The sequence below is a fragment of the Protopterus annectens genome, chromosome 15.part0 (assembly GCF_019279795.1).
Source record: "Protopterus annectens isolate FY-2018-M chromosome 15.part0, PAN1.0, whole genome shotgun sequence".
In the NCBI taxonomy this organism is placed as follows: domain Eukaryota; kingdom Metazoa; phylum Chordata; order Ceratodontiformes; family Protopteridae; genus Protopterus; species Protopterus annectens.
In genome coordinates, this window is record NC_056749.1 from 5,705,945 (window position 1) to 5,733,364 (window position 27,420).

General features: G+C 41.9%; 1 protein-coding gene across 1 annotated transcript in view; it reads right to left on the minus strand.

The window, feature by feature from the left end:
- Positions 1 to 27,420, minus strand: part of CC2D1A (coiled-coil and C2 domain containing 1A) — a 3,016,164-nt gene that overhangs the window by 260,828 nt on the left and 2,727,916 nt on the right. Inside the window, exon 26 of the mRNA XM_044057686.1 lies at positions 396 to 462. Coding sequence (XP_043913621.1) covers positions 396 to 462 — 67 coding nt within the window. The remainder of the gene's footprint in view (positions 1 to 395; positions 463 to 27,420) is intronic.

The following is a 27,420-nucleotide window of genomic DNA, read 5'->3' on the forward strand; positions in this document are numbered from 1 at the left end:
ATAACATTACATAGTAAAAATAAGTAAATAAAACAACAATTTTACAACCCATTCTCTAAGTGCAATAATACCCTCCAGGGTGTGTGTTACTGTGTAAATAACGCTCTTCCAGGGGTGTAGACACACACCCTCTTGGGCATTATTGCTTGCTTATCAGACACCTTTTGCATAATGCTACAATCTTCAAGATCCATTAATCACTTAAGCCCCCCCACCCCCCACCACTGAGCACATAAATTCTTCAATAACTAATAGTTGTTCCTGAAGAAATAATAAAGATGCTGCAGAAAGGTCTCTTGCCTTTTATCCACTGCCAGAGTCAGCTGCCAACATGAACTAGCCCTCAATAAAATGAGCAAATATACATGGACTTGACAAAGGTCTTCCAAACTTACCCTCTTTTCTATTCTACTTTTGTCAAACCTTAGCACTTCAAGGCTCTGCAAAACAGCTGGAGCATGGCTGCAAAAAAAAAAAAAAACACTTTAGGTGAAATCAGCAAATACATTAATCACTGATAAAATTAAATAATGTTGCTGTATTTTCTAGCATGAATCTACTCATAATTTCCCTCCAATCAGCAGCAGTTCTGTGCTGCAGTTTTATTTGCGACACACCTGATATGGCATTGTACCTTTTGTTGCCGGAATGCTCAGGTGTTGCACAACAATGCTGGACTTGCTGCACGTTATCTTCCTACTCACATCTCAAGTACTGCCTTCATGTTTCCTTACTGCCTGACAATGCCTCAGGTGTTGCACAACAGTGCTGGGCTTGCTGCACGTTATCTTCCTACTCACATCTCAAGTACTGCCTTCATGTTTCCTTACTGCCTGACAATGCCTCAGGTGTTGCACAACAGTGCTGGGCTTGCTGCACGTTATCTTCCTACTCACATCTCAAGTACTGCCTTCATGTTTCCTTACTGCCTAACAATGCCTCAGGTGTTGCACAACAATGCTGGACTTGCTGCACGTTATCTTCCTACTCACATCTCAAGTACTGCCTTCATGTTTCCTTACTGCCTGACAATGCCTCAGGTGTTGCACAACAGTGCTGGGCTTGCTGCACGTTATCTTTCTACTCACATCTCAAGTACTGCCTTCATGTTTCCTTACTGCCTAACAATGCCTCAGGTGTTGCACAACAGTGCTGGGCTTGCTGCACGTTATCTTCCTACTCACATCTCAAGTACTGCCTTCATGTTTCCTTACTGCCTGACAATGCCTCAGGTGTTGCACAACAGTGCTGGGCTTGCTGCACGTTATCTTCCTACTCACATCTCAAGTACTGCCTTCATGTTTCCTTACTGCCTGACAATGCCCCAGGTGTTGCACAACAGTGCTGGGCTTGCTGCACGTTATCTTCCTACTCACATCTCAAGTACTGCCTTCATGTTTCCTTACTGCCTGACAATGCCTCAGGTGTTGCACAACAGTGCTGGGCTTGCTGCACGTTATCTTCCTACTCACATCTCAAGTACTGCCTTCATGTTTCCTTACTGCCTGACAATGCCTCAGGTGTTGCACAACAGTGCTGGGCTTGCTGCACGTTATCTTCCTACTCACATCTCAAGTACTGCCTTCATATTTCCTTACTGCCTGACAATGCCTCAGGTGTTGCACAACAGTGCTGGGCTTGCTGCACGTTATCTTCCTACTCACATCTCAAGTACTGCCTTCATGTTTCCTTACTGCCTGACAATGCCTCAGGTGTTGCACAACAGTGCTGGGCTTGCTGCGTTATCTTCCTACTCACATCTCAAGTACTGCCTTCATGTTTCCTTACTGCCTGACAATGCCTCAGGTGTTGCACAACAGTGCTGGGCTTGCTGCACGTTATCTTCCTACTCACATCTCAAGTACTGCCTTCATGTTTCCTTACTGCCTGACAATGCCTCAGGTGTTGCACAACAGTGCTGGGCTTGCTGCACGTTATCTTCCTACTCACATCTCAAGTACTGCCTTCATGTTTCCTTACTGCCTGACAATGCCTCAGGTGTTGCACAACAGTGCTGGGCTTGCTGCACGTTATCTTCCTACTCACATCTCAAGTACTGCCTTCATGTTTCCTTTCTGCCTGACAATGCCTCAGGTGTTGCACAACAGTGCTGGGCTTGCTGCACGTTATCTTCCTACTCACATCTCAAGTACTGCCTTCATGTTTCCTTACTGCCTGACAATGCCTCAGGTGTTGCACAACAGTGCTGGGCTTGCTGCACGTTATCTTCCTATTCACATCTCAAGTACTGCCTTCATGTTTCCTTACTGCCTAACAATGCCTCAGGTGTTGCACAACAGTGCTGGGCTTGCTGCACGTTATCTTCCTACTCACATCTCAAGTACTGCCTTCATGTTTCCTTACTGCCTGACAATGCCTCAGGTGTTGCACAACAGTGCTGGGCTTGCTGCACGTTATCTTCCTACTCACATCTCAAGTACTGCCTTCATGTTTCCTTACTGCCTGACATGCCATATTACAGTATCACAAGTACTTTGCGTGCTTACTAAACACCCTGAGATCTCATTAAAAGTGTTACATTTGTTTGGCACCTTGCCTCTAGACTAATTCACATCATGGAAATTACATAATTTACTGCATGCCTTTCTCATATGAACATCATCATCAACAATCAGACATAATGATTAGTTTACTGTAGTAAATCCTTGTATTTTATGTATATGTTGCTTTGAATATTTTCTGTAAACCGGTTGTTTGTTTACTTATTTTTTGTAAATTATAATCTGTAGATCATGTGGAGCTTTTCTCCCCGGGCCTCTGCTGAAAAAGCGCTACTTAGCTCAGTCGGACAAACCCGGTCAACAAATGTAAAATAAAAATAAATCGATCAATCATTTGACTGCAGTTTTAATTCCTATATGCAAACACTGAGTTTCCTGTTAATTATCCATAGGTGCAGCCCAGGAAACAGTTTTTACATTAGTGCTTCACACCCTTCGATACTGCCTTTCCATCCTGGTAATAGTGTTACATTTACTGGATTTATTTTCATACTGTTTTACACGTCAGAAAACACTTTCATTTACTTATTCACTGCCTGCCACTTCGGGTAACTGTGCTTTATTAACTGCCCTTACTCCGGGCTGCCACTTCAGGTAGCTGTGCTTTATTACCTGCCCTTACTCCGGGCTGCCACTTCAGGTAACTGTGCATTATTAACTGCCCTCACTCCTACAATGTATAGCATCTCAGGTAATTAGGTTATATTTTACTGCATTTTTTTGAAACATGGCATCATAACTAGAGTAACAGTGCAACATTTATCGCACTGATTTCCTCCCACAATGCCTTATATCTCAGGTATGGGAGTTTCTAAACTTACTCCCAGAATGCCTCAGGTCTCAGGAAATGGTACTACATTTTTTGCACTTCCTCCTACAATGCCTCACATCCCAGGTAACGATGCTACATTCACTGCACATATTCAGATACTACCTCACATGTCATGTAACATTACAGCAGCTCCCCTAACAAAGCCATGAAGTTAAGTAACAAATCTACTGACTACTTTACAGCTTTCACATACAACAAATGCAGAGTTGGGTTGGCAGCCTTGGTTATGTAACAAATCTACTGACTACTTTACAGCTTTCACATACAACAAATGCAGAGTTGGGTTGGCAGCCTTGGTTATGTAACAAATCTACTGACTACTTTACAGCTTTCACATACAACAAATGCAGAGTTGGGTTGGCAGCCTTGGTTATGTAACAAATCTACTGACTACTTTACAGCTTTCACATACAACAAATGCAGAGTTGGGTTGGCAGCCTTGGTTATGTAACAAATCTACTGACTACTTTACAGCTTTCACATACAACAAATGCAGAGTTGGGTTGGCAGCCTTGGTTATGTAACAAATCTACTGACTACTTTACAGCTTTCACATACAACAAATGCAGAGTTGGGTTGGCAGCCTTGGTTATGTAACAAATCTACTGACTACTTTACAGCTTTCACATACAACAAATGCAGAGTTGGGTTGGCAGCCTTGGTTATGTAACAAATCTACTGACTACTTTACAGCTTTCACATACAACAAATGCAGAGTTGGGTTGGCAGCCTTGGTTATGTAACAAATCTACTGACTACTTTACAGCTTTCACATACAACAAATGCAGAGTTGGGTTGGCAGCCTTGGTTATGTAACAAATCTACTGACTACTTTACAGCTTTCACATACAACAAATGCAGAGTTGGGTTGGCAGCCTTGGTTATGTAACAAATCTACTGACTACTTTACAGCTTTCACATACAACAAATGCAGAGTTGGGTTGGCAGCCTTGGTTATGTAACAAATCTACTGACTACTTTACAGCTTTCACATACAACAAATGCAGAGTTGGGTTGGCAGCCTTGGTTATGTAACAAATCTACTGACTACTTTACAGCTTTCACATACAACAAATGCAGAGTTGGGTTGGCAGCCTTGGTTATGTAACAAATCTACTGACTACTTTACAGCTTTCACATACAACAAATGCAGAGTTGGGTTGGCAGCCTTGGTTATGTAACAAATCTACTGACTACTTTACAGCTTTCACATACAACAAATGCAGAGTTGGGTTGGCAGCCTTGGTTATGTAACAAATCTACTGACTACTTTACAGCTTTCACATACAACAAATGCAGAGTTGGGTTGGCAGCCTTGGTTATGTAACAAATCTACTGACTACTTTACAGCTTTCACATACAACAAATGCAGAGTTGGGTTGGCAGCCTTGGTTATGTAACAAATCTACTGACTACTTTACAGCTTTCACATACAACAAATGCAGAGTTGGGTTGGCAGCCTTGGTTATGTAACAAATCTACTGACTACTTTACAGCTTTCACATACAACAAATGCAGAGTTGGGTTGGCAGCCTTGGTTATGTAACAAATCTACTGACTACTTTACAGCTTTCACATACAACAAATGCAGAGTTGGGTTGGCAGCCTTGGTTATGTAACAAATCTACTGACTACTTTACAGCTTTCACATACAACAAATGCAGAGTTGGGTTGGCAGCCTTGGTTATGTAACAAATCTACTGACTACTTTACAGCTTTCACATACAACAAATGCAGAGTTGGGTTGGCAGCCTTGGTTATGTAACAAATCTACTGACTACTTTACAGCTTTCACATACAACAAATGCAGAGTTGGGTTGGCAGCCTTGGTTATGTAACAAATCTACTGACTACTTTACAGCTTTCACATACAACAAATGCAGAGTTGGGTTGGCAGCCTTGGTTATGTAACAAATCTACTGACTACTTTACAGCTTTCACATACAACAAATGCAGAGTTGGGTTGGCAGCCTTGGTTATGTAACAAATCTACTGACTACTTTACAGCTTTCACATACAACAAATGCAGAGTTGGGTTGGCAGCCTTGGTTATGTAACAAATCTACTGACTACTTTACAGCTTTCACATACAACAAATGCAGAGTTGGGTTGGCAGCCTTGGTTATGTAACAAATCTACTGACTACTTTACAGCTTTCACATACAACAAATGCAGAGTTGGGTTGGCAGCCTTGGTTATGTAACAAATCTACTGACTACTTTACAGCTTTCACATACAACAAATGCAGAGTTGGGTTGGCAGCCTTGGTTATGTAACAAATCTACTGACTACTTTACAGCTTTCACATACAACAAATGCAGAGTTGGGTTGGCAGCCTTGGTTATGTAACAAATCTACTGACTACTTTACAGCTTTCACATACAACAAATGCAGAGTTGGGTTGGCAGCCTTGGTTATGTAACAAATCTACTGACTACTTTACAGCTTTCACATACAACAAATGCAGAGTTGGGTTGGCAGCCTTGGTTATGTAACAAATCTACTGACTACTTTACAGCTTTCACATACAACAAATGCAGAGTTGGGTTGGCAGCCTTGGTTATGTAACAAATCTACTGACTACTTTACAGCTTTCACATACAACAAATGCAGAGTTGGGTTGGCAGCCTTGGTTATGTAACAAATCTACTGACTACTTTACAGCTTTCACATACAACAAATGCAGAGTTGGGTTGGCAGCCTTGGTTATGTAACAAATCTACTGACTACTTTACAGCTTTCACATACAACAAATGCAGAGTTGGGTTGGCAGCCTTGGTTATGTAACAAATCTACTGACTACTTTACAGCTTTCACATACAACAAATGCAGAGTTGGGTTGGCAGCCTTGGTTATGTAACAAATCTACTGACTACTTTACAGCTTTCACATACAACAAATGCAGAGTTGGGTTGGCAGCCTTGGTTATGTAACAAATCTACTGACTACTTTACAGCTTTCACATACAACAAATGCAGAGTTGGGTTGGCAGCCTTGGTTATGTAACAAATCTACTGACTACTTTACAGCTTTCACATACAACAAATGCAGAGTTGGGTTGGCAGCCTTGGTTATGTAACAAATCTACTGACTACTTTACAGCTTTCACATACAACAAATGCAGAGTTGGGTTGGCAGCCTTGGTTATGTAACAAATCTACTGACTACTTTACAGCTTTCACATACAACAAATGCAGAGTTGGGTTGGCAGCCTTGGTTATGTAACAAATCTACTGACTACTTTACAGCTTTCACATACAACAAATGCAGAGTTGGGTTGGCAGCCTTGGTTATGTAACAAATCTACTGACTACTTTACAGCTTTCACATACAACAAATGCAGAGTTGGGTTGGCAGCCTTGGTTATGTAACAAATCTACTGACTACTTTACAGCTTTCACATACAACAAATGCAGAGTTGGGTTGGCAGCCTTGGTTATGTAACAAATCTACTGACTACTTTACAGCTTTCACATACAACAAATGCAGAGTTGGGTTGGCAGCCTTGGTTATGTAACAAATCTACTGACTACTTTACAGCTTTCACATACAACAAATGCAGAGTTGGGTTGGCAGCCTTGGTTATGTAACAAATCTACTGACTACTTTACAGCTTTCACATACAACAAATGCAGAGTTGGGTTGGCAGCCTTGGTTATGTAACAAATCTACTGACTACTTTACAGCTTTCACATACAACAAATGCAGAGTTGGGTTGGCAGCCTTGGTTATGTAACAAATCTACTGACTACTTTACAGCTTTCACATACAACAAATGCAGAGTTGGGTTGGCAGCCTTGGTTATGTAACAAATCTACTGACTACTTTACAGCTTTCACATACAACAAATGCAGAGTTGGGTTGGCAGCCTTGGTTATGTAACAAATCTACTGACTACTTTACAGCTTTCACATACAACAAATGCAGAGTTGGGTTGGCAGCCTTGGTTATGTAACAAATCTACTGACTACTTTACAGCTTTCACATACAACAAATGCAGAGTTGGGTTGGCAGCCTTGGTTATGTAACAAATCTACTGACTACTTTACAGCTTTCACATACAACAAATGCAGAGTTGGGTTGGCAGCCTTGGTTATGTAACAAATCTACTGACTACTTTACAGCTTTCACATACAACAAATGCAGAGTTGGGTTGGCAGCCTTGGTTATGTAACAAATCTACTGACTACTTTACAGCTTTCACATACAACAAATGCAGAGTTGGGTTGGCAGCCTTGGTTATGTAACAAATCTACTGACTACTTTACAGCTTTCACATACAACAAATGCAGAGTTGGGTTGGCAGCCTTGGTTATGTAACAAATCTACTGACTACTTTACAGCTTTCACATACAACAAATGCAGAGTTGGGTTGGCAGCCTTGGTTATGTAACAAATCTACTGACTACTTTACAGCTTTCACATACAACAAATGCAGAGTTGGGTTGGCAGCCTTGGTTATGTAACAAATCTACTGACTACTTTACAGCTTTCACATACAACAAATGCAGAGTTGGGTTGGCAGCCTTGGTTATGTAACAAATCTACTGACTACTTTACAGCTTTCACATACAACAAATGCAGAGTTGGGTTGGCAGCCTTGGTTATGTAACAAATCTACTGACTACTTTACAGCTTTCACATACAACAAATGCAGAGTTGGGTTGGCAGCCTTGGTTATGTAACAAATCTACTGACTACTTTACAGCTTTCACATACAACAAATGCAGAGTTGGGTTGGCAGCCTTGGTTATGTAACAAATCTACTGACTACTTTACAGCTTTCACATACAACAAATGCAGAGTTGGGTTGGCAGCCTTGGTTATGTAACAAATCTACTGACTACTTTACAGCTTTCACATACAACAAATGCAGAGTTGGGTTGGCAGCCTTGGTTATGTAACAAATCTACTGACTACTTTACAGCTTTCACATACAACAAATGCAGAGTTGGGTTGGCAGCCTTGGTTATGTAACAAATCTACTGACTACTTTACAGCTTTCACATACAACAAATGCAGAGTTGGGTTGGCAGCCTTGGTTATGTAACAAATCTACTGACTACTTTACAGCTTTCACATACAACAAATGCAGAGTTGGGTTGGCAGCCTTGGTTATGTAACAAATCTACTGACTACTTTACAGCTTTCACATACAACAAATGCAGAGTTGGGTTGGCAGCCTTGGTTATGTAACAAATCTACTGACTACTTTACAGCTTTCACATACAACAAATGCAGAGTTGGGTTGGCAGCCTTGGTTATGTAACAAATCTACTGACTACTTTACAGCTTTCACATACAACAAATGCAGAGTTGGGTTGGCAGCCTTGGTTATGTAACAAATCTACTGACTACTTTACAGCTTTCACATACAACAAATGCAGAGTTGGGTTGGCAGCCTTGGTTATGTAACAAATCTACTGACTACTTTACAGCTTTCACATACAACAAATGCAGAGTTGGGTTGGCAGCCTTGGTTATGTAACAAATCTACTGACTACTTTACAGCTTTCACATACAACAAATGCAGAGTTGGGTTGGCAGCCTTGGTTATGTAACAAATCTACTGACTACTTTACAGCTTTCACATACAACAAATGCAGAGTTGGGTTGGCAGCCTTGGTTATGTAACAAATCTACTGACTACTTTACAGCTTTCACATACAACAAATGCAGAGTTGGGTTGGCAGCCTTGGTTATGTAACAAATCTACTGACTACTTTACAGCTTTCACATACAACAAATGCAGAGTTGGGTTGGCAGCCTTGGTTATGTAACAAATCTACTGACTACTTTACAGCTTTCACATACAACAAATGCAGAGTTGGGTTGGCAGCCTTGGTTATGTAACAAATCTACTGACTACTTTACAGCTTTCACATACAACAAATGCAGAGTTGGGTTGGCAGCCTTGGTTATGTAACAAATCTACTGACTACTTTACAGCTTTCACATACAACAAATGCAGAGTTGGGTTGGCAGCCTTGGTTATGTAACAAATCTACTGACTACTTTACAGCTTTCACATACAACAAATGCAGAGTTGGGTTGGCAGCCTTGGTTATGTAACAAATCTACTGACTACTTTACAGCTTTCACATACAACAAATGCAGAGTTGGGTTGGCAGCCTTGGTTATGTAACAAATCTACTGACTACTTTACAGCTTTCACATACAACAAATGCAGAGTTGGGTTGGCAGCCTTGGTTATGTAACAAATCTACTGACTACTTTACAGCTTTCACATACAACAAATGCAGAGTTGGGTTGGCAGCCTTGGTTATGTAACAAGTCTACTGACTACTTTACAGCTTTCACATACTACAAATGCAGAGTTGGGTTGGCAGCCTTGGTTATGTAACAAATCTACTGACTACTTTACAGCTTTCACATACAACAAATGCAGAGTTGGGTTGGCAGCCTTGGTTATGTAACAAATCTACTGACTACTTTACAGCTTTCACATACAACAAATGCAGAGTTGGGTTGGCAGCCTTGGTTATGTAACAAATCTACTGACTACTTTACAGCTTTCACATACAACAAATGCAGAGTTGGGTTGGCAGCCTTGCAACACGTGTGACATTTCCAGTTATACTAGTGATGACCCCAAGAAGCTGGAGGACATGCTTCAAATGGCTAGACTTGAGCAAGGACGGCAATAAAATTGGGAGAAGTAGGACTGTGGGAACAGAGGCAGTGAAGAGGTGTGAAGGAGAATGCAAGGTGATGATAGAATAAAAAAGAAATAAACTCATAATTTAATATTTACTACATGCACCTCAACAATTCACTGAAAAACTTTGAGGAGCAAGAGTACTTTGCAGGGACCTACCGTGCATTAAGATGTTCAACAGTTGCAAATTCAGAAGGTAAATGTGTCAAAGAACCTCACTGTCATGAAGCTTGACTATGCAGCAAGATGTTCTAATCATTTTTTCTTTCGGTGCATTTTGCTGTCCAAATGCATGGGTAACTGTCAGTCAAGAAATGTGTAGAAGGCATGGCATGCTCTCAACAGCTGATTTCTTTCAGCCTAGAACAGTGATGGCGAAACTTTTGGGTTTGGCATGTCGAAAGCTCCTGGCACAAAATAATTTAGAGCACTTCACATGAGCAACGAATGCAAAAGCAGTGCCTTTGGTAACTTGGGTGTTGGTGATCGCTGGCATGTCACCCATAACGTTGTGGCATGTGTAACCTTTGACACGTGTCAAAGGTTCACCATTACTGGCCAAGAACTTAAAACTACTGATCAATGGCATGTGAGGACTCGGCTTTAAGAACTTTAAAACACTTGTTGTTCCACTCCTGTGAGGGACAGATGAGTGGAAAAGTAAACCAGCCAAATGGAAAGCTCTTAACAATCTGCAGTTAGAATATATACACACAAGGAAAAAGCTACCTGCCCAGAGCCAATCTCTTGTTTCAGAGAACTATTTCCCACCTGTTTACTAGGAAGCCTGACAAGAACATCTAATAAAATCAAGGCAGCACCTCAATGACAAACTACAAAATAAAACCTCCAAATATGTCCACAATAAAGCAGAATCTGACACGCTTTGTTACACAGCTTAGAATATCTTGAGCAAGTTGTACAATGAAATAATATTAAGAGGAACAAATATTATATTGTAACAAAATGGGTGTTTTCTCTCTGAAACCTTTTAGAAAATCCGGTTAATAAGCACTGCTTTACTAGGGCCTGCTCTAGACCAGTGAAAATGAAATCTTCATCAAATAGAAACTGCATGTATGTCATAAAATACAGTGAGGAGTCATCAACCTCTTTCATGGAATGGGACCTCAAAAGCCCATCAATGGCTTTATAACAGCAAATCATAGAGTAACAAATGAGGCCAACATCATTTGTTTACTAATCAGCTTGCTTGTCTTACCGTGAGCAAAGAAGATAAAATACTTAATAGGCTTAACATAAAGAAGCAATAAAAGCAAATCAACGGTTATGTGCTGTCTTGACAGAGTGCTAAAAAAAGAAGTTATGTCCTTACCATAACGTTCCATGTGGAGTGTTCATCTCGCCTGTTTTCTTACACGTGGGTGTCAGAGCCGATCCTCGGCTCCGAGTCAGCCGCTTAGTAAAGCTCTGCATCTAGGAGAAGCTCGAGACCAACCTACCTCCCACAATTCCCTCTGCCTCTACCTCAGATCTACTTTGCAAACAATACCAGATCCAGCAATAACAAAGGTAATCAATAATAAAGGAATACATAAGTATACATAAGGAGTGGAAACTAGCTCAAGCCAGTAGAAACAACAGAGAGACCACTAGTGGGAGACAAACAGACCAGACTTCTAATCCGTACGTTCTTCCAGACCTGAGGGTGGGAGGGTGGGGATGTAAGAACAAAGGCGAGATGAACACTCCACATGGAACGTTATGGTAAGGACATAACTTCTATATGTGAGAGTGTTCAATCTCGCCGTTTGTTCTTACACATGGGTTGCGTCCCTAGCTCCTTACCCTGAGTGACTCAAGGAAGAACGTTCCTGAGCACAGTGGAACCAAAAGATGCTCTATCCCTGGAAGTCTTATCAACTTTATAATGAGTGATGAATGTATGTGGTTTAGACCAAGTGGCGGCTGCACAAATAGTGTCCAATGGTAGATGAGCCGCATGAGCCAGAGATGTGGAAACTGACCTAGCAGAATGTCCCTTTGGTTTGGTGGGCAAAATCTGGTTTGAAGCAGAATACACGAATGTTATACAATCAGTTAGCCATTTAGAAAGTGTACGCTTCATCACTGCCATGCCCTTTTAATTGCCCGCAAAGGATATAAAGAGTTGGTCCGCTTTCCTATGGTCCTTAGTTCTATCCAGGTAGAATTAGAGTTGTCTATGAACATCCAATTTGTGTAACATATATTCCAGCTTGTTGGAGTGGTTTTTGAAAAATGTAGGGAGCTCAATGGATTGATTAATGTTGTTAACCGAACAGACCTTAGGGAGAAAGGAAGGGTTGGTGCATAATGATACCCTGTCAGGGTGAAAAATTAAATACGGCTGTTTGATGGAAAGTGCCTGGAGTTCTGATACTCGTCTGGCTGAAGTGATAGCTACTAGGAAAAGAGTTTTCCAGGACAAGAACTTTAAGGAACAGGAAGAAGCTGGTTCAAAGGGTAGTAAAATCAACTGGGACAAAAGTAAATTTAGATTCCAAGGAGCTGTAGGTGACCTAACTGTTGGTCTGAGATGAAAGGACCCTTTCATGAAGGCCTTACAAAGCCTATGAGCCATAATAGGAACTCCGTTTTCTCCTATGTGAAAGTTGGAAATAGCGGCCAACTGAACCTTTAAGGTGGCAGTAGATGCTCCTTGGTGAAACAGAATGGACAGGAATTCCAAAATCTTGTTTAGGGGGGCTACTAAAGGATCCAAATGCTGTGTAGTCGCCCAGTAGACAAAACGTTTCCACTTACTAGAATAGATCTTAGTAGTGGAAGCCTTATGAGAGGCGACCAGAATGTTCTGAACCACCGGAGAAAGAAGATCAGACCTGGCTAAGTAGGGAAGCGGAGCAGCCAGGCTGCTAACTTGAGGGATAGAAGCGACGGGTGAGGAGTTCCTGATGAATGAGTCAGCAGATCTGGCACTGGGTCCAGAATCCAGGGCTCCTGTATTTGATGGGCTTGAAGAAAGGGGAACCAAATCTGTCAAGGCCAGAATAGGGCAATGAGAATTATAGTCCTCTCCTGGTCTTTGGCTTTCTGAAGAAATTTTGGGATCAGTGGTATAAGAGGGAATGCGTATAGGAGACCCGGGGGCCAATCGTGAATCAGAGCGTCCCTGGGGACATCCCCTGGAGGGGGTAAAAGGGCAAAGTAGCTTCTGCATTTGGTGTTCATTGGAGACGCAAACAGATCGCAGCAAGGCTGGCCCCATTTGCGGAAAATCCTTTCCGCTACTTTCTGATTGTGGGACCACTCATGAGGTAAAAGGATGGCTCTGCTCAACCTGTCCGCTATGACGTTGGATAACCCCGGGATGTGCGTTGCTATTAGAAAGCGACCCGTGGACTCTGCCCATTGCCAAATTCTCATGGCATCTCTGCACAACTGGTAAGACTTGGTTCCTCCCTGTTTGTTTATGTACCAGACTACGGACATATTGTCTGTCTGTACTGCAATAGTCCCTAGAGGTAGAAGGGGGGAGAAGTGTTGCAACGCTAGAAACACTGCCCTCATCTCTAGAACATTTATGTGCAGGTTGTACTCTAAGCTGGACCATTCGCCTTGGACTGTTTGTCCCTGAAAGATGCCCCCCCACCCTATCAGGGAAGCGTCCGTGGTCACTGTGGCTGTTGGTTTGGGTAACACAAACGGTCGGCCGCTGATGAAGTTGTGATTCTGTAACCACCAAGACAGGTGTGCTTTGCAGGTATTCGTAATGTGAATCTCGTGTGTCAGCGGTAACTGCTGGAACGACCACTGTGCAAACAGCAGCCATTGGAGAACTCTCATGTGTAGCCTCCCCATGGGAACTGCAATGAGGGAAGCTGACACGAGCCCTAAGACTTTCAGGACTAGATTGGCTGGGGACTTTTTGGACAATAGCAGGAGAGATATGTGTTCTTGCAGGGAAGCTATTCTTGTGGAGGGGAGTTTTAGTAGCAAAGAACGGGTATCTAGATCTGCCCCTATAAATGAAATATACTGCGAGGGCTGTAATGCAGATTTTTCGAAATTTATCGAAATCCCTAGCTGAACACAAAGGCTGATTGTGTAGTCCCTGGCCTTTATCAGTTGACGCTCGGTGGTGGCAGAAAGGAGCCAGTCGTCCAGATATGGAAACACCCGGAATCCTAGGCATCTCAAGTGAGACGCTACCACTGCCATGCATTTGGTGAAAACCCTGGGGGCTGAGGTTAGACCAAAAGGCAGGGCCCGAAACTGAAAGTGGCTGGCACCCAGCCGGAAGCACAGGTGATCTCTGGACACTCTGGCCATTTTGATGTGGTAGTAGGCGTCCCTGAGATCTATTGAGCACATCCAGTTGTCCTTCTGTAAAAACGGAAGGATCGATTGAAGCGTGACCATCCGGAACTTTTCTTTCTTCACAAATGTATTGAGAGTGCTTAGGTCCAAAATTGGCCTCCAGTCCCCTGTCTTTTTTGGAAGCCAGGACTGGCTGGATGACTCTTTTTTTCTAGCAGCTTTGAGATTTCTATAGCTGCAGGTTCTCGCAGATGGGGTGGTACACATCTGGGAATCTTTTTTGTGGTAATGGGGGAAATAAAAAGGGAATTTTGTAACCTCTGGTAATAATGCTTTTTACCCAATTGTCTGAAGTAAGGTTTTGCCAGACCTGAGGGTATAAAGCCAAACGACCCCCGACTGCCTCCACAGCAGGACAGTCGGGCCTCCTCTCAGGAGTGCTGGAAAGGCTTCCCAGGGATGGTATCCCTGTCATCTTGGTTCTGTGGACCCCCTCTGCCGCCAGGGTGGCATCTTCCATTTCTGCCCCCTCCTCTGCCTCTGGGGGGGCATCACCCTGTGTGCCTGGGAAAGAACCCTGGGGTTTACGAAACCACATCTTTCCACCTCGTTGCCCTTTGGGGTACGGTCTGGATGGGGTGGAAAAACGGACTCCGACAGCAGACAGAGTCTTTCCCTCCTGCTCACACTGGGTTAGGGTCTCCTTTACTTTGGGGCCAAAAAGAGTGGCACCATCAAAGGGGGCGTTAGTAAAGGAAGACTTGAAGGCTTCCGCAAAGGAGCACAGCCGCATCCAGGATTGTCTACGAAGAGCAATCACTGAAGCTGCAGCCCTACTCAACCCTTCGGCCGCATACGAGATGAGCCTCATGGACGAGTTCACAATAGACATAAGGGTATTGAGCTGTGCTGTAACCTTATCCGAGACAGCAGCATCTGTATTACCCTGGAGGGTATCTCCCAACTCTTTGACTAGATCCCTCTGTAATCGTGTGAAGTGTGTCAAGTAGTTCAGCGATCGCATGGAAAAAGTCGCTGAACTGAAAATGCGCTTCCCATATCTGTCCATGGTCCTAGAGTCTCTGTTAGGGGGATGGACAGACGAGGAAGATTCGGACATCTCCTTTTTAGTGGCTGCGGCCACCACCATAGCATCCACTGGAACTCCCTTAGTAAGGTATGACTTGTCCTGAGGGGCAGTTATATATTTGTTAGGTTTCCTGGGAACTGGCTCCACTGTGTCAGGTGCCTCCCACGCCCTTCGAGCAATTAACTCCATTAACTCGTCAAAGGGCGGAGTGACCCAGGAGGAGGAAGGGCGAGCACCAAATGTCTTCAGCAGAACCGACTCATCCTCAGAAAGGGGTAGGGCCTGCCAATCACCTCTCTGCTTCAGGATCTCCAGGATGTCAGCAAAGGAGACATCCTCCGAGGGTGATTTTGGGGACCCTTCTGACTCATCTAAGTCAGTATCCGATGTTAAAAATTCTTGTGGAGAATCTAAGTGCCTCCTCTTGCACAATTTTTTCCTCGGAACGTCATCGGGAGGGGCATCTGATGAGGCCTCTGAGGAAGAAGGGGCTCCCTCTGGGAGTGGCTGAGACACTGGTGCTCTACTTCTGCACCCACGACTACACATAAGCGTAGACAACGGACCTTTATGGGAGGGAGAAGTTGCTTCTGCTGACGTGGTTGTCTGAGAAGACAATACCTTCCTCATGAGGTCGAAGGCCCCCGGACCCCGAGCCGAGGAATCCCCCGGTTCCGAAGAACGCGGAAGTATCTCCGACGCGGAGGCCAAGGGCATCGACCCTGAGGACAGAGCCAAAGTGATCCATGCCGAGGCACCGAGGGGGAGAGTCAGCACCGAAACATCGGTTCTACTCTCGGTCCCGGAGCCAAGGATAGATCGTCGGCTCCGCGAGTCCGCTAACGGTTCCGACGGAGTCGAGGTCAATGGTGCCAACCGAGGAAGGGACGGTTCCGGCACCAAGGGCTCCACTATCATCAGATCAACATCTCCTGGCTCCGAAAGCTGAGTAGGCCTCGGAGGAGGATTAGATGGAGATAAAGGAAGGCCTTCGAGTCTCGACACCAATTGGGAGGAGACTGAAATGAGCTTGGACAGGGCTGTGTTCTCCATTAACTTCTGCACCACACGATCTACGTCGGTGTCGGAGAGGGGCCTGGAAGATCGGGTTGAAGGAACCGAGGACGGTGCCGACCTCAATAGAGCAGGAGGTGGAAGCTCCGTCACCAGTTCCAAGACTCGAGGCTCGGTGACAGTAAGAAGTTCGACACTCGGCCCCGAAGTCTGTGGAACCGGTGAACGAACCTTAAACGAAGAACTCGGAGCCAATGACATGGGCTCCGATGTCTTCGACTCTTTCGAGGACTTAGAAGCCTGGTCTGACTTGTCAAGCGCCTCTTGGAAGGCAGGCTTCAAAAGACCTCTATCCATAAGCTTTCTGCGTCTATCTGTCATGACCCTTCCACTAAAAGAATGACAGATAGAACAGTCTTTTTATAGATGGAGAGGGCCAAGACAGTAGACACAGGAGCTATGGTTGTCGGTGACAGACATCTTTTGCCCACACTGACACCTCTTAAATCCCGACTTAGCTTTTTCAGACATATCTGTAAGAAAAAACACTGTACAATATCAAATAACATTGTCAAAAATGGTTGTAAGTCCACAGACACAGCAATAAAAATTGCAAGTATCAATTTCCTAGTCCAGTAAGTAGGTGGGGTAGGCCCTAAGGTAAACTAAACTATATATATATATATATATATATATATATATACTATTATATATATAAAAGAGTAGCCAAAGGATGACCAGACCAGACACACACACACACACACACACACACACACACACTAAATATATGATCTCAAAGGATCAGAAGATTTTACAAGAAAAAAAAGTTAAGAATTTAGCTTATCTTCCCAAGTTGCTCAGAGCTCTTCAAATACGATGCGATCGGTTGCAGCGGCAAACTAGATCTGAGGTAGAGGCAGAGGGAATTGTGGGAGGTAGGTTGGTCTCGAGCTTCTCCTAGATGCAGAGCTTTGCTAAGCGGCCAACTCGGAGCCGAGGATCGGCTCCGACACCCATGTGTAAGAACAAACGGCGAGATTGAACACTCTCACATTACATCCTTTACCTTTGTAGATTTGCTACATTAATGCCGAATACCTAGGTTTAGAGTGAAGCTGTATGCAACACTTTAGGATGAAATTTAAAAATAGTAGAGAGATATTTTTCTGAGGGATCAAAGGACACACAACGCTGAAATATTGCAGATTAATGTAACAGCCACAGTGAAAAGCACTTTACAAGATACAAAATTCAAGGCATAAGAACCCAAAGGCTCAAAATGGGAAATCAAGATTTTTGGAGCAAAGCTCAGATCTTTATCAAATGTAAGAAGTCTGTTAGTAGCTTCGCATGGGGTCTGTGTTTGGCTACCGAAATGAAATATCCATGAACCACTAAATATCGAACGTAACACATCAAAATGTAACATTACTGAACACGTACAACTTCGAAAAATCGTAACCATAAGCTAATCACCCTTGATATCCACAACCTGCCCCCACCCCCCATTAAGGAAACCATGGTAAAAAATGTCTCCAAAGTCAACTTCATGCTTCTTAAGACAGACGTGGTGAACTTCATGACACCCATGCTGATGGACAATACAGTTACAACTGCTGTATCCTACACAAATGCACTCTATAAGCACTTACACAAGTGCATGGATCATGCTATCCCAAACAGAACCAAGATGCTATCCTCCAAAAAAAGGAAGCCAATCTGGTGGTCCCCTGCCATAAACAAACTGTACAATAGAAGGATGAAACTGTTGCAAAGAGAGTAAAATCCCATGAGTGGAGGAGCTCCCTGGTCAGCCTCAGTAAGAAGCTGAGATCCCTTATAAGATCCTCCAAAGCTAGCTACGAAAACAAAATTGCCACTAATTCTAAGGACAACCACAAAGCATTCTATAGCTATGTCAAGAATCTCGATGGTAACACCCAGAACTGCTCTGAGTTACAACACAAAGGCACGAAAATTACAGAACCAACTGATATTGCCAACATCCTGGCAGATCGGTTCAGTGCTAACTTTACCCCCACCCTCACCCCCTAAAGGGCCCATATCTATACAGGAAGAATGCAGAGTCCCTGTAATCACAACTAAACAGGTAAAAGCTGCACTCTCTAAAGCCAAAAACACAGCATCCATGGGACTGGACAACATCCCAGGCTGCGTTTTACATGAACTTCAGAACAAACTGGCTCCCCACTTAAGCACCACGTTCAATAATAGTCTTACATCAGGCTTTGTGCCCAGTGAATGGTGCACAGCAACAGTTATCCCACTCCACAAAGGAGGAGCCACCACTGATCTCGGGAACTATCAACCTATTAGCCTGACGAGCCTGGTCTGCAAGGCCATGAAACGTATTATCATGGAACTCATAAAGACATTGGTAACCCCCAAACTCTGGATCCAACCCAGTTCGGGTTTGTGAAAGGCAGATCATGCCTCCTGAACCTGATCGACTTCTTTGAGGCAGTCACCAAAGCCGTAGATAAGGGTAAGGTGGTTCACACAGTCTATCTTGACCTCGCCAAGGCTTTCGACACCATCCCCCATTCTGGAATTATAACTAAACTAGGTATAAATCCCTACGTCACAAGATGGGTTGCCAACTGGCTCACTGACAGAACCCACACTGTAAAAGTTGCAGACTCCAAATCTGACCTCAAAGCAGTGACAAGTGGAGTACCACAGGGTTCTGTCCTGGGACCTCTCCTGTTTGGTATCTACTTCTCTGAAGTACAGGCTAACACAGAAGGCCTCTGGCTAATGAAATTCGCAGATGACTATCAGTCAAGTCCCCAAATGATGTGGACATCCTACAGAAGGGCCTCACTGAGACAGATGCCTGGTGTCAGAGCCATGGCCTCAAGCTCAGTGCCAAAAAGTGCAGTGTCATCCCCTTTGGTAAAAACTCTGTACCCATGAACTACCACATAGGCAGCAATCTACTTAACACCAAGTGTATGATAAGAGACCTTGGGACCCAGGTAGACAGTAGTCTCTCCTTTGATAGTCATATTGCCACAGTAGTCAGGAATTCCTTCTACATGGCACACCTCATCATAAAAGGGTTTTTCATCCAGGAAAAAAGAGGTCATTGTTCCCCTCTACTCGATACTCATTAGACCCATTATAGAGTACAATGCCCCTTTTGGAATGTACCTCACAAGACATCTGCAGCAGCTGGAAAGGCCACAGAAGTACCTCACAAAGAGGATTACTGGCCTCATACAAATGCCCTACACTGCCTCAAAAAACTCCAGCTTTACTCCATAGCATATCGCCTACTCCGAGGTGATCTCTGCCTAACATATAACGCCATGTCGAACACAGAGCTGTTGGACATGCTACACCTAAAGAAATCCCAGTCCCTCCGAGCTACACGCTCTAGGGACCTAAACCTTGTCACCACAACAAACAGGACATGCTGGAGGGATACATTCCTGTCCCAGAGACTTTGCATACTCTGGAACAGGCTACCCATCTATGTCAAGCAAAGTTCTTCATTAGCACTCTTCAAGAAAAATCTTGATGAGTGGATGGGAAATGGGAAATACACCCCGGGGATCACTTCTGTGTCTCTGCTTGACAGTGGCACAGGAAAATAACTTTCTTGGGTGGCGTAAGCCAGGGAACCTTGTTGGCTAGGCTTACATAGGCCCTTGGGCTAATAGCCTAGTACCTACCTATGAACCTATAACAACCAGGAATTAAAGTGATGTGTAAGGTAAATGAAGGAAATATTTTAATTTTTCCCTTTTCCCCACTGTAGTGCGATCTCAAAGTTGGCATATGTAGTTGGGGGAGGGTGTGGGGGCCACAGCTCCCCACAACGGTTGGTTGTGTTCACGATGTTGGCCAGCTATGGCCATAATGTGGAGAAAAGGCAGAAGTAAGGAGACTTGAGATGTGATATGTTTTAGTATGGCATAACTTTCTAACCGTTGACTCCTGGGATGAATTTACGGGATTGTACCATTCATATTACTGAAATCTGAATGTTGTTACATTTTACAGTGTCCAATTTATTGGGTAAGCTTGTTTAATAGTGAAAGGAAGCACTGACAGATTAGAATATCAACCATGTCCTTATTCAGGGATACAGTTATGTAAAACTAGACCTTTGTAATGCGCATCAATTAAGAATTCTTTTTTTAATAAAAAGGAATTTGCAGAGAAAAAGGGTTTAACAATGTACAATTACCTTGCAGGTCTATAGGTTAAATAATATAAGGACAAGGCTTTCTGAGTAACAGTGGTTCTTTAAACACTGGACTCTTCTGATTACAAAAGCTGGGGCTCTTTGTAGTTATGAGAGCTGTTTAGCGCTACACTTGTCAAATGCTGCCTTGCATTCTGTGATGAGGCAAATGAGGGAACAGCAAAGAAGAATTAGGACAGATGGGGATCTGGATAACTACCCACGACAAATTAAATTAAGAGGTAAAAAGATTTTCCTAACATGACTGGAGATAGGTTCTCATTGTCCATGTAACTTTACAAATCTTCTCTTGGCTCTTCTGACTAACTCTTCTGATGGGAAGTACAGAATCATGCTCAGTATGCAGTCCTCTGCAAATTTACTTAGCAAAAGATTAGCACCTGCAACAATGGATACATTACAGTTTGCTTGCAGATCTAACCACTGCATGGCTGATGCAATAGCTACAGCACTTCATGAATCCTTGGCACAACTACAGAACAAGAATTGCTATGTGAGAATGCTGTTCATTGATTTTAGTTCTGCGTTTAACACGGTCATCCCCCAGAATCTGATATCGAAGCTGATCCAGCTGGGCATCAGCACCCTGTGTAACTGGATACTGGACTTTCTCATCAACAGACCCCAAAACGTATGTGTGGGAAATAACAGTTCAATATTACACTGCGCCCAGGTGTCCCTCAGCACTGCATCCCGAGTCCTCTGCTGTTCACCTTGTTGATGCATGACTGTATGGCTAATCATGAATCCAACAAAATCATCATGTTCATGGATGATACCACTGTCGTAGGTCTTGTCAGAAATGGTGAGGAAACAGCCTAGAGGGATGAAGTGAAGCATCTGACAGGCTGGGTGTGACAGCAACAATCAGGCCTTAAATGTAAGCAAGACCAAAGAATTAATAGTGGACTTCAGGAGAACTCAGGAGATACATCAAGCTCTAGAAATTAAGGGGGTGGCAGTGAAAAGAGTCAAAAACACCAGGTTCCTGGAGGTGCACATCTCAGATGACATATCCTGATTGACTCACCTTAGCCACACAGTGAAGAAGGCACAACAATGTCTGCACTTCTTAAGAAAACTGAGGAAGGCAAACCTGTTTCAGTCAATCCTCAAAGCCTTCTGCAGGGACCATCAACAGCATCCTCTCAAATATCATAGTTTGGTATGGTAACTGCAAAGCATGCAACTGCAAGGTTCTCATGAGGGTAATGAGGACAGCGGAAACAGTAATTGGTTCCTCACTCCCATTCATGGATGACCTGCACAAGACTCGGTGTTTGCAAAGGGCTAGGAAGATAATCAACGATCCCACGCACCCTGCCCATGGCATGTACTTCTGCTTTTCCTTGAGCAGGCGGTACTGCAGCTTACACTACAAAACATCTAGACAGAACAGGAGTTCTTCCCCCTATCTATAAGGCTGCTGAACTTGAATGCCAGGCATGACAGTGAATAATTAGATCAATATGCCACTTGCTATGAAGTATCAGCTATAGTAATTATTGCGGCAAATTGTTTCAATAACTGGTACAGTTATCCTGATTTCTTACGCTATCACTTCCTGAATGTGCAATAGTCAGGAGTGAGTCACCACTCCATACATATGCAATATGAACATTAGAATACATCATACTACAGCTGATGAAGTGCAATATTCTAAGCCAGGAGTGAGTCACCACTCCATACATGTACAATATGAACATCAGAATATATCACACTACAACTGACGTGCAATATTCTAAGTCAGGAGTGAGTCACCACTCCGTACATGTACACTATGAACATCAGAATATATCATATTACAACTGATGACATGCAATATTCTAAGTCAGGAGTGAGTCACCACTTCATACATGCACAATATGAACATCAGAATATATCATACTACAACTGAAGTGCAACATTCTAAGTCAGGAGTGAGTCATCACCATATGTAAATATGAACATCAGAATATATCATACTACAACTGATGACGTGCAATATTCTAAGTCAGGAGTGAGTCACCACACCACACATGTACAATATGAACATCAGAATATATCACACGACAACTGATGAAGTGCAATATTCTAAGTCAGGAGTGAGTCATCACACCATACATGTACAATATGAACATCATAATATATCATACTACAACTGAAGTGCAATATTCTAAGTCAGGAGTGAGTCACCACTCCATACATGTGCAATATGAACATCAGAATATATCATACTACAATTGAAGTGCAACATTCTAAGTCAGGAGTGAGTCACCACTCCATACATGTACAATATGAACATCAGAATACATCATACTACAACTGATGAAGTGCAATATTCTAAGTCAGGAGTGAGTCAACACTCCATACATGTGCAATATGAACATCAGAATATATCATACTACAACTGAAGTGCAACATTCTAAGTCAGGAGTGAGTCATCACCATATGTAAATATGAACATCAGAATATATCATACTACAACTGATGACGTGCAATATTCTAAGTCAGGAGTGAGTCACCACTCCATACATGTACAATATGAACATCAGAATTACAACTGATGATGTGCAATATTCTAAGTCAGGAGTGAGTCACCACACCATTATGGACAATATGAACATCAGAATATATCATACTACAACTGATGAACTGCAATATTCTAAGTCAGGAGTGAGTCCCCACACCATACATGTACAATATGAACATCAGAATACATCATACTACAACTGATGATGTGCAATATTCTAAGTCAGGAGTGAGTCACCACTCCATACATGTACAATATGAACATCAGAATATATCATACTACAACTGATGAAGTGCAATATTCTAAGTCAAGAGTGAGTCACCACTCCATACATGTACAATATGAACATCAGAATATATCATACTACAAGTGATGACGTGCAATATTCTAAGTCAGGAGTGAGTCACCACTCCATACATGTACAATATGAACATCAGAATATATCACACTACAACTGATGAAGTGCAATATTCTAAGTCAGGAGTGAGTCACCACTCCATACATGTGCAATATGAACATCAGAATATATCATACTACAATTGAAGTGCAACATTCTAAGTCAGGAGTGAGTCATCACCATATGTAAATATGAACATCAGAATATATCATACTACAACTGATGACGTGCAATATTCTAAGTCAGGAGTGAGTCACCACACCACACATGTACAATATGAACATCAGAATATATCACACGACAACTGATGAAGTGCAATATTCTAAGTCAGGAGTGAGTCATCACACCATACATGTACAATATGAACATCATAATATATCATACTACAACTGATGAAGTGCAATATTCTAAGTCAGGAGTGAGTCACCACTCCATACATGTACAATATGAACATCAAAATACATCATACTACAACTGATGAAGTGCAATATTCTAAGTCAGGAGTGATTCACCACTCCATACATGTACAATATGAACATCAGAATACATCATACTGCAGCTGATGAAGTGCAATATTCTAAGTCACGAGTGAGTCACCACTCCATACATGTGCAATATGAACATCAGAATATATCATACTACAACTGAAGTGCAACATTCTAAGTCAGGAGTGAGTCACCACTCCACACATGTACAATATGAACATCAGAATACATCATACTACAACTGATGAAGTGCAATATTCTAAGTCAGGAGTGAGTCAACACTCCATACATGTGCAATATGAACATCAGAATATATCATACTACAATTGAAGTGCAACATTCTAAGTCAGGAGGGAGTCATCACCATATGTAAATATGAACATCAGAATATATCATACTACAACTGATGACGTGCAATATTCTAAGTCAGGAGTGAGTCACCACTCCATACATGTACAATATGAACATCAGAATATATCATACTACAACTGATGAAGTGCAATATTCTAAGTCAGGAGTGAGTCACCACACCATACATGTACAATATGAACATCAGAATATATCACACTACAACTGATGAAGTGCAATATTCTAAGCAATCTCAATATGAACTCAATATCTCACAATACCTACTGATAGATATTACATAAAGTAAAATATTTTTCCCCAAAGCAATTGTAAATAAGACAAGGTTTGGAATAAGTGTTTCTTTCTAAAAGTCAGAAATGCAAGGCTTGAACTGCAAAGTTAAAAATAAATATTGAAACGTATGACTTTCTTAGAAACAAGCTATCTCAGAAATATGAAACATGCTTAGTTTAGCTTAGCTGTGAATATATGTGGTTTAAAATTGGTTCACGAAAAGAAGAACATGTCTAGTTTAGCTTGTTTGTGAAGACGTGGTTGTGGGCTTAGGCTTAAACTGATACAGTAAAATGGCAAACTGTTATGACTGACTGAAACATACAGTGAGACATTTGATAATTTTAACAGGGACTTTTTGGTGAGCCTTCAGATGCAGAAATGAAAGAAATAAAATACAGACACTTCAACTGACGCAAAGATGACATAGAACAAGAATCAGTCATGCAAACCACAAGGACACTAGGAAATAATATCTGCTGCTATCAAAAAAGAATATATAAGCTGAACATTGCTTGCTCTTTTTTAGAGACGTCTTGATCAAGTGTGCATTGATCCTAGGCATGACACAGTTTGCCAGAAGCAAAGACTTTTTTCCAGCTATGTTATAACTGAATTGAAATAAGTCAGACAGTGGTAACTGCTTGGCAATACGTTCTATTCTATAATAAACTGTAACATATACAGCAGTATGTTGCAAGTCTGGTCACTCTGACATTATAAATAATTTAACACCTACTAGTATAATATTGTCTAATGACTTCTTGTCCAATTGTGGTAATTTATTGTGTTGTTAATATTTTAAGTATTACTGCATGTGCATTAGTCTTACGGTCACTCAAAATATGTGTTCATTGTTATGTCTTGCACTGGTATCAAAGCAACATAATTTCATTCAGTCAGGAAAGTATGGAACACCAATATTTAGTGCTTTTATTCACTTTATTTAACGTGAACTTCATCAGAAAACGGTTTTCTGACGAAGTTCACGTTAAATAAAGTGAATGAAAGCGCTAAATATTGGTGTGCCATACTTTCCTGACTGGATTCATTCATCTTTTTACGTTTTGTTTTATGGTTACTGGTTTCCTTTGTGAGCAGTTATTTCATTTTATAATTTCATTCAGCTTGCACTGTTGTCTATAGCTGATAGACAAAGTTTACTTTGATTTTGACAAATCAGTGTGTCTGTCTTAAGGTGAATTCCATTTAAATGATACTGAACAGGAAGATATGTTTTACCAAATGTAACCATACATTTATTTGCACTTAGAGTTAGACCCTGCTGACAGCACCATTTACTTGTGTGATCAAGTTTCGGCTACAGTAATGGTGACTCTTCTGATGGGAAGTATAGAATCATACTCAGCGTGCAGCCTTAGCAATAGGTTATTAGGATTTGCTTATCCAGAAGAGTAAAGTACAGTTGTGTACACTTAACATAAATGTAGATGTTAGAGTGTATTCACTGCTGCAGTCATTACATTTGGGGTAATCTGCTGGCAGGTTGCCCTCAGTCGGCCTGATTAACCAAGTCTTGGGTCCTGTGTCAGTTGCTGTCCCTTCTTCCATGTCGACAGGGGTATAAAACATATTGGATGCCATATGTGATTTAAAATTGTATATGAGAAAAATTAATTTTAAACTATTTGCTAATGAGCAGAGTGTGTTCAATAATTTACATCGTTCTAGTATATTTAACCCACCCCTAAACAATGTTATTTCAACCTTTGAGAAAATGTGCAAATTTGATATTCGCCAAATAGTTGATAAAAGGAATGTGGTTGATTATTCAAATGTTATTGAATGTGAAAATGCATTGTTGCATGAATTAATTGATTTTGATATCAGGGTAATGAAACCTGATAAAGGGGGGTGGGGTAGTAGTCATGAATTCAGTGGATTATCAATATCAAATTAATGCATTGCTTTTTACTGAAAAATATTGTGAAGTTTCACATAATGAAATTAATGCTGCTTTTCGTAGAATTGATTTGTTATTAGAAGACATGCTCTTACAGGATAAAATCACCAAAGATGACCATGACTTTATGTTAAATAAGAAACCTGCATTAGCAAGTACATTCGGTATTCTGAAAACCCTCTCCTTAGACCAATAGTAGATGGATGCAGGTCAAAGACATATTATATTGCACAATGGATTGATAGTAAAATCAAGAAGGTTATTACTAATAAAATGAACATCTTGAAGGATTCATGGCAGTTTTTAGAAAAGTTTAATGTTTTCTTTATTGCAGTTCAGGAATTTTTGTATCCATGGATGTTCATGACCTTTTTTCTGTAATACCACATGTCACTAGTTTATTATGGTTTGAACAACAACTTTTTTCTAGCGGTACAATGAGTAATATCATGGTAAATGCTTGTGTAACATTAATGGAGGCAGTCCTAAAGAATAATTTTATATACTTTGAAGGTCAAACATATAGATAGACCACTGGAGTGGCAATGGGAGCTGCATGTGCCCCCAGTTTTGCCAATCATGTCATGGCCCAGTAGGAGGCAAAATACATTTTGCATAGTAATTTTTTCGACCTGTTGGTCCTTATACGTCAAATTGTTGGATGACATTTTTATTTATTGGACCAGCACTGAGGAAAAATTAAAATAATTTTTAGTATATGTAAACAACACAGTTGAATTCCTGAAGTTCTCTTTTGAATATCATACAAATAAAATTTCCTTTCTAGATGCAGAGGTAGATAAAGATT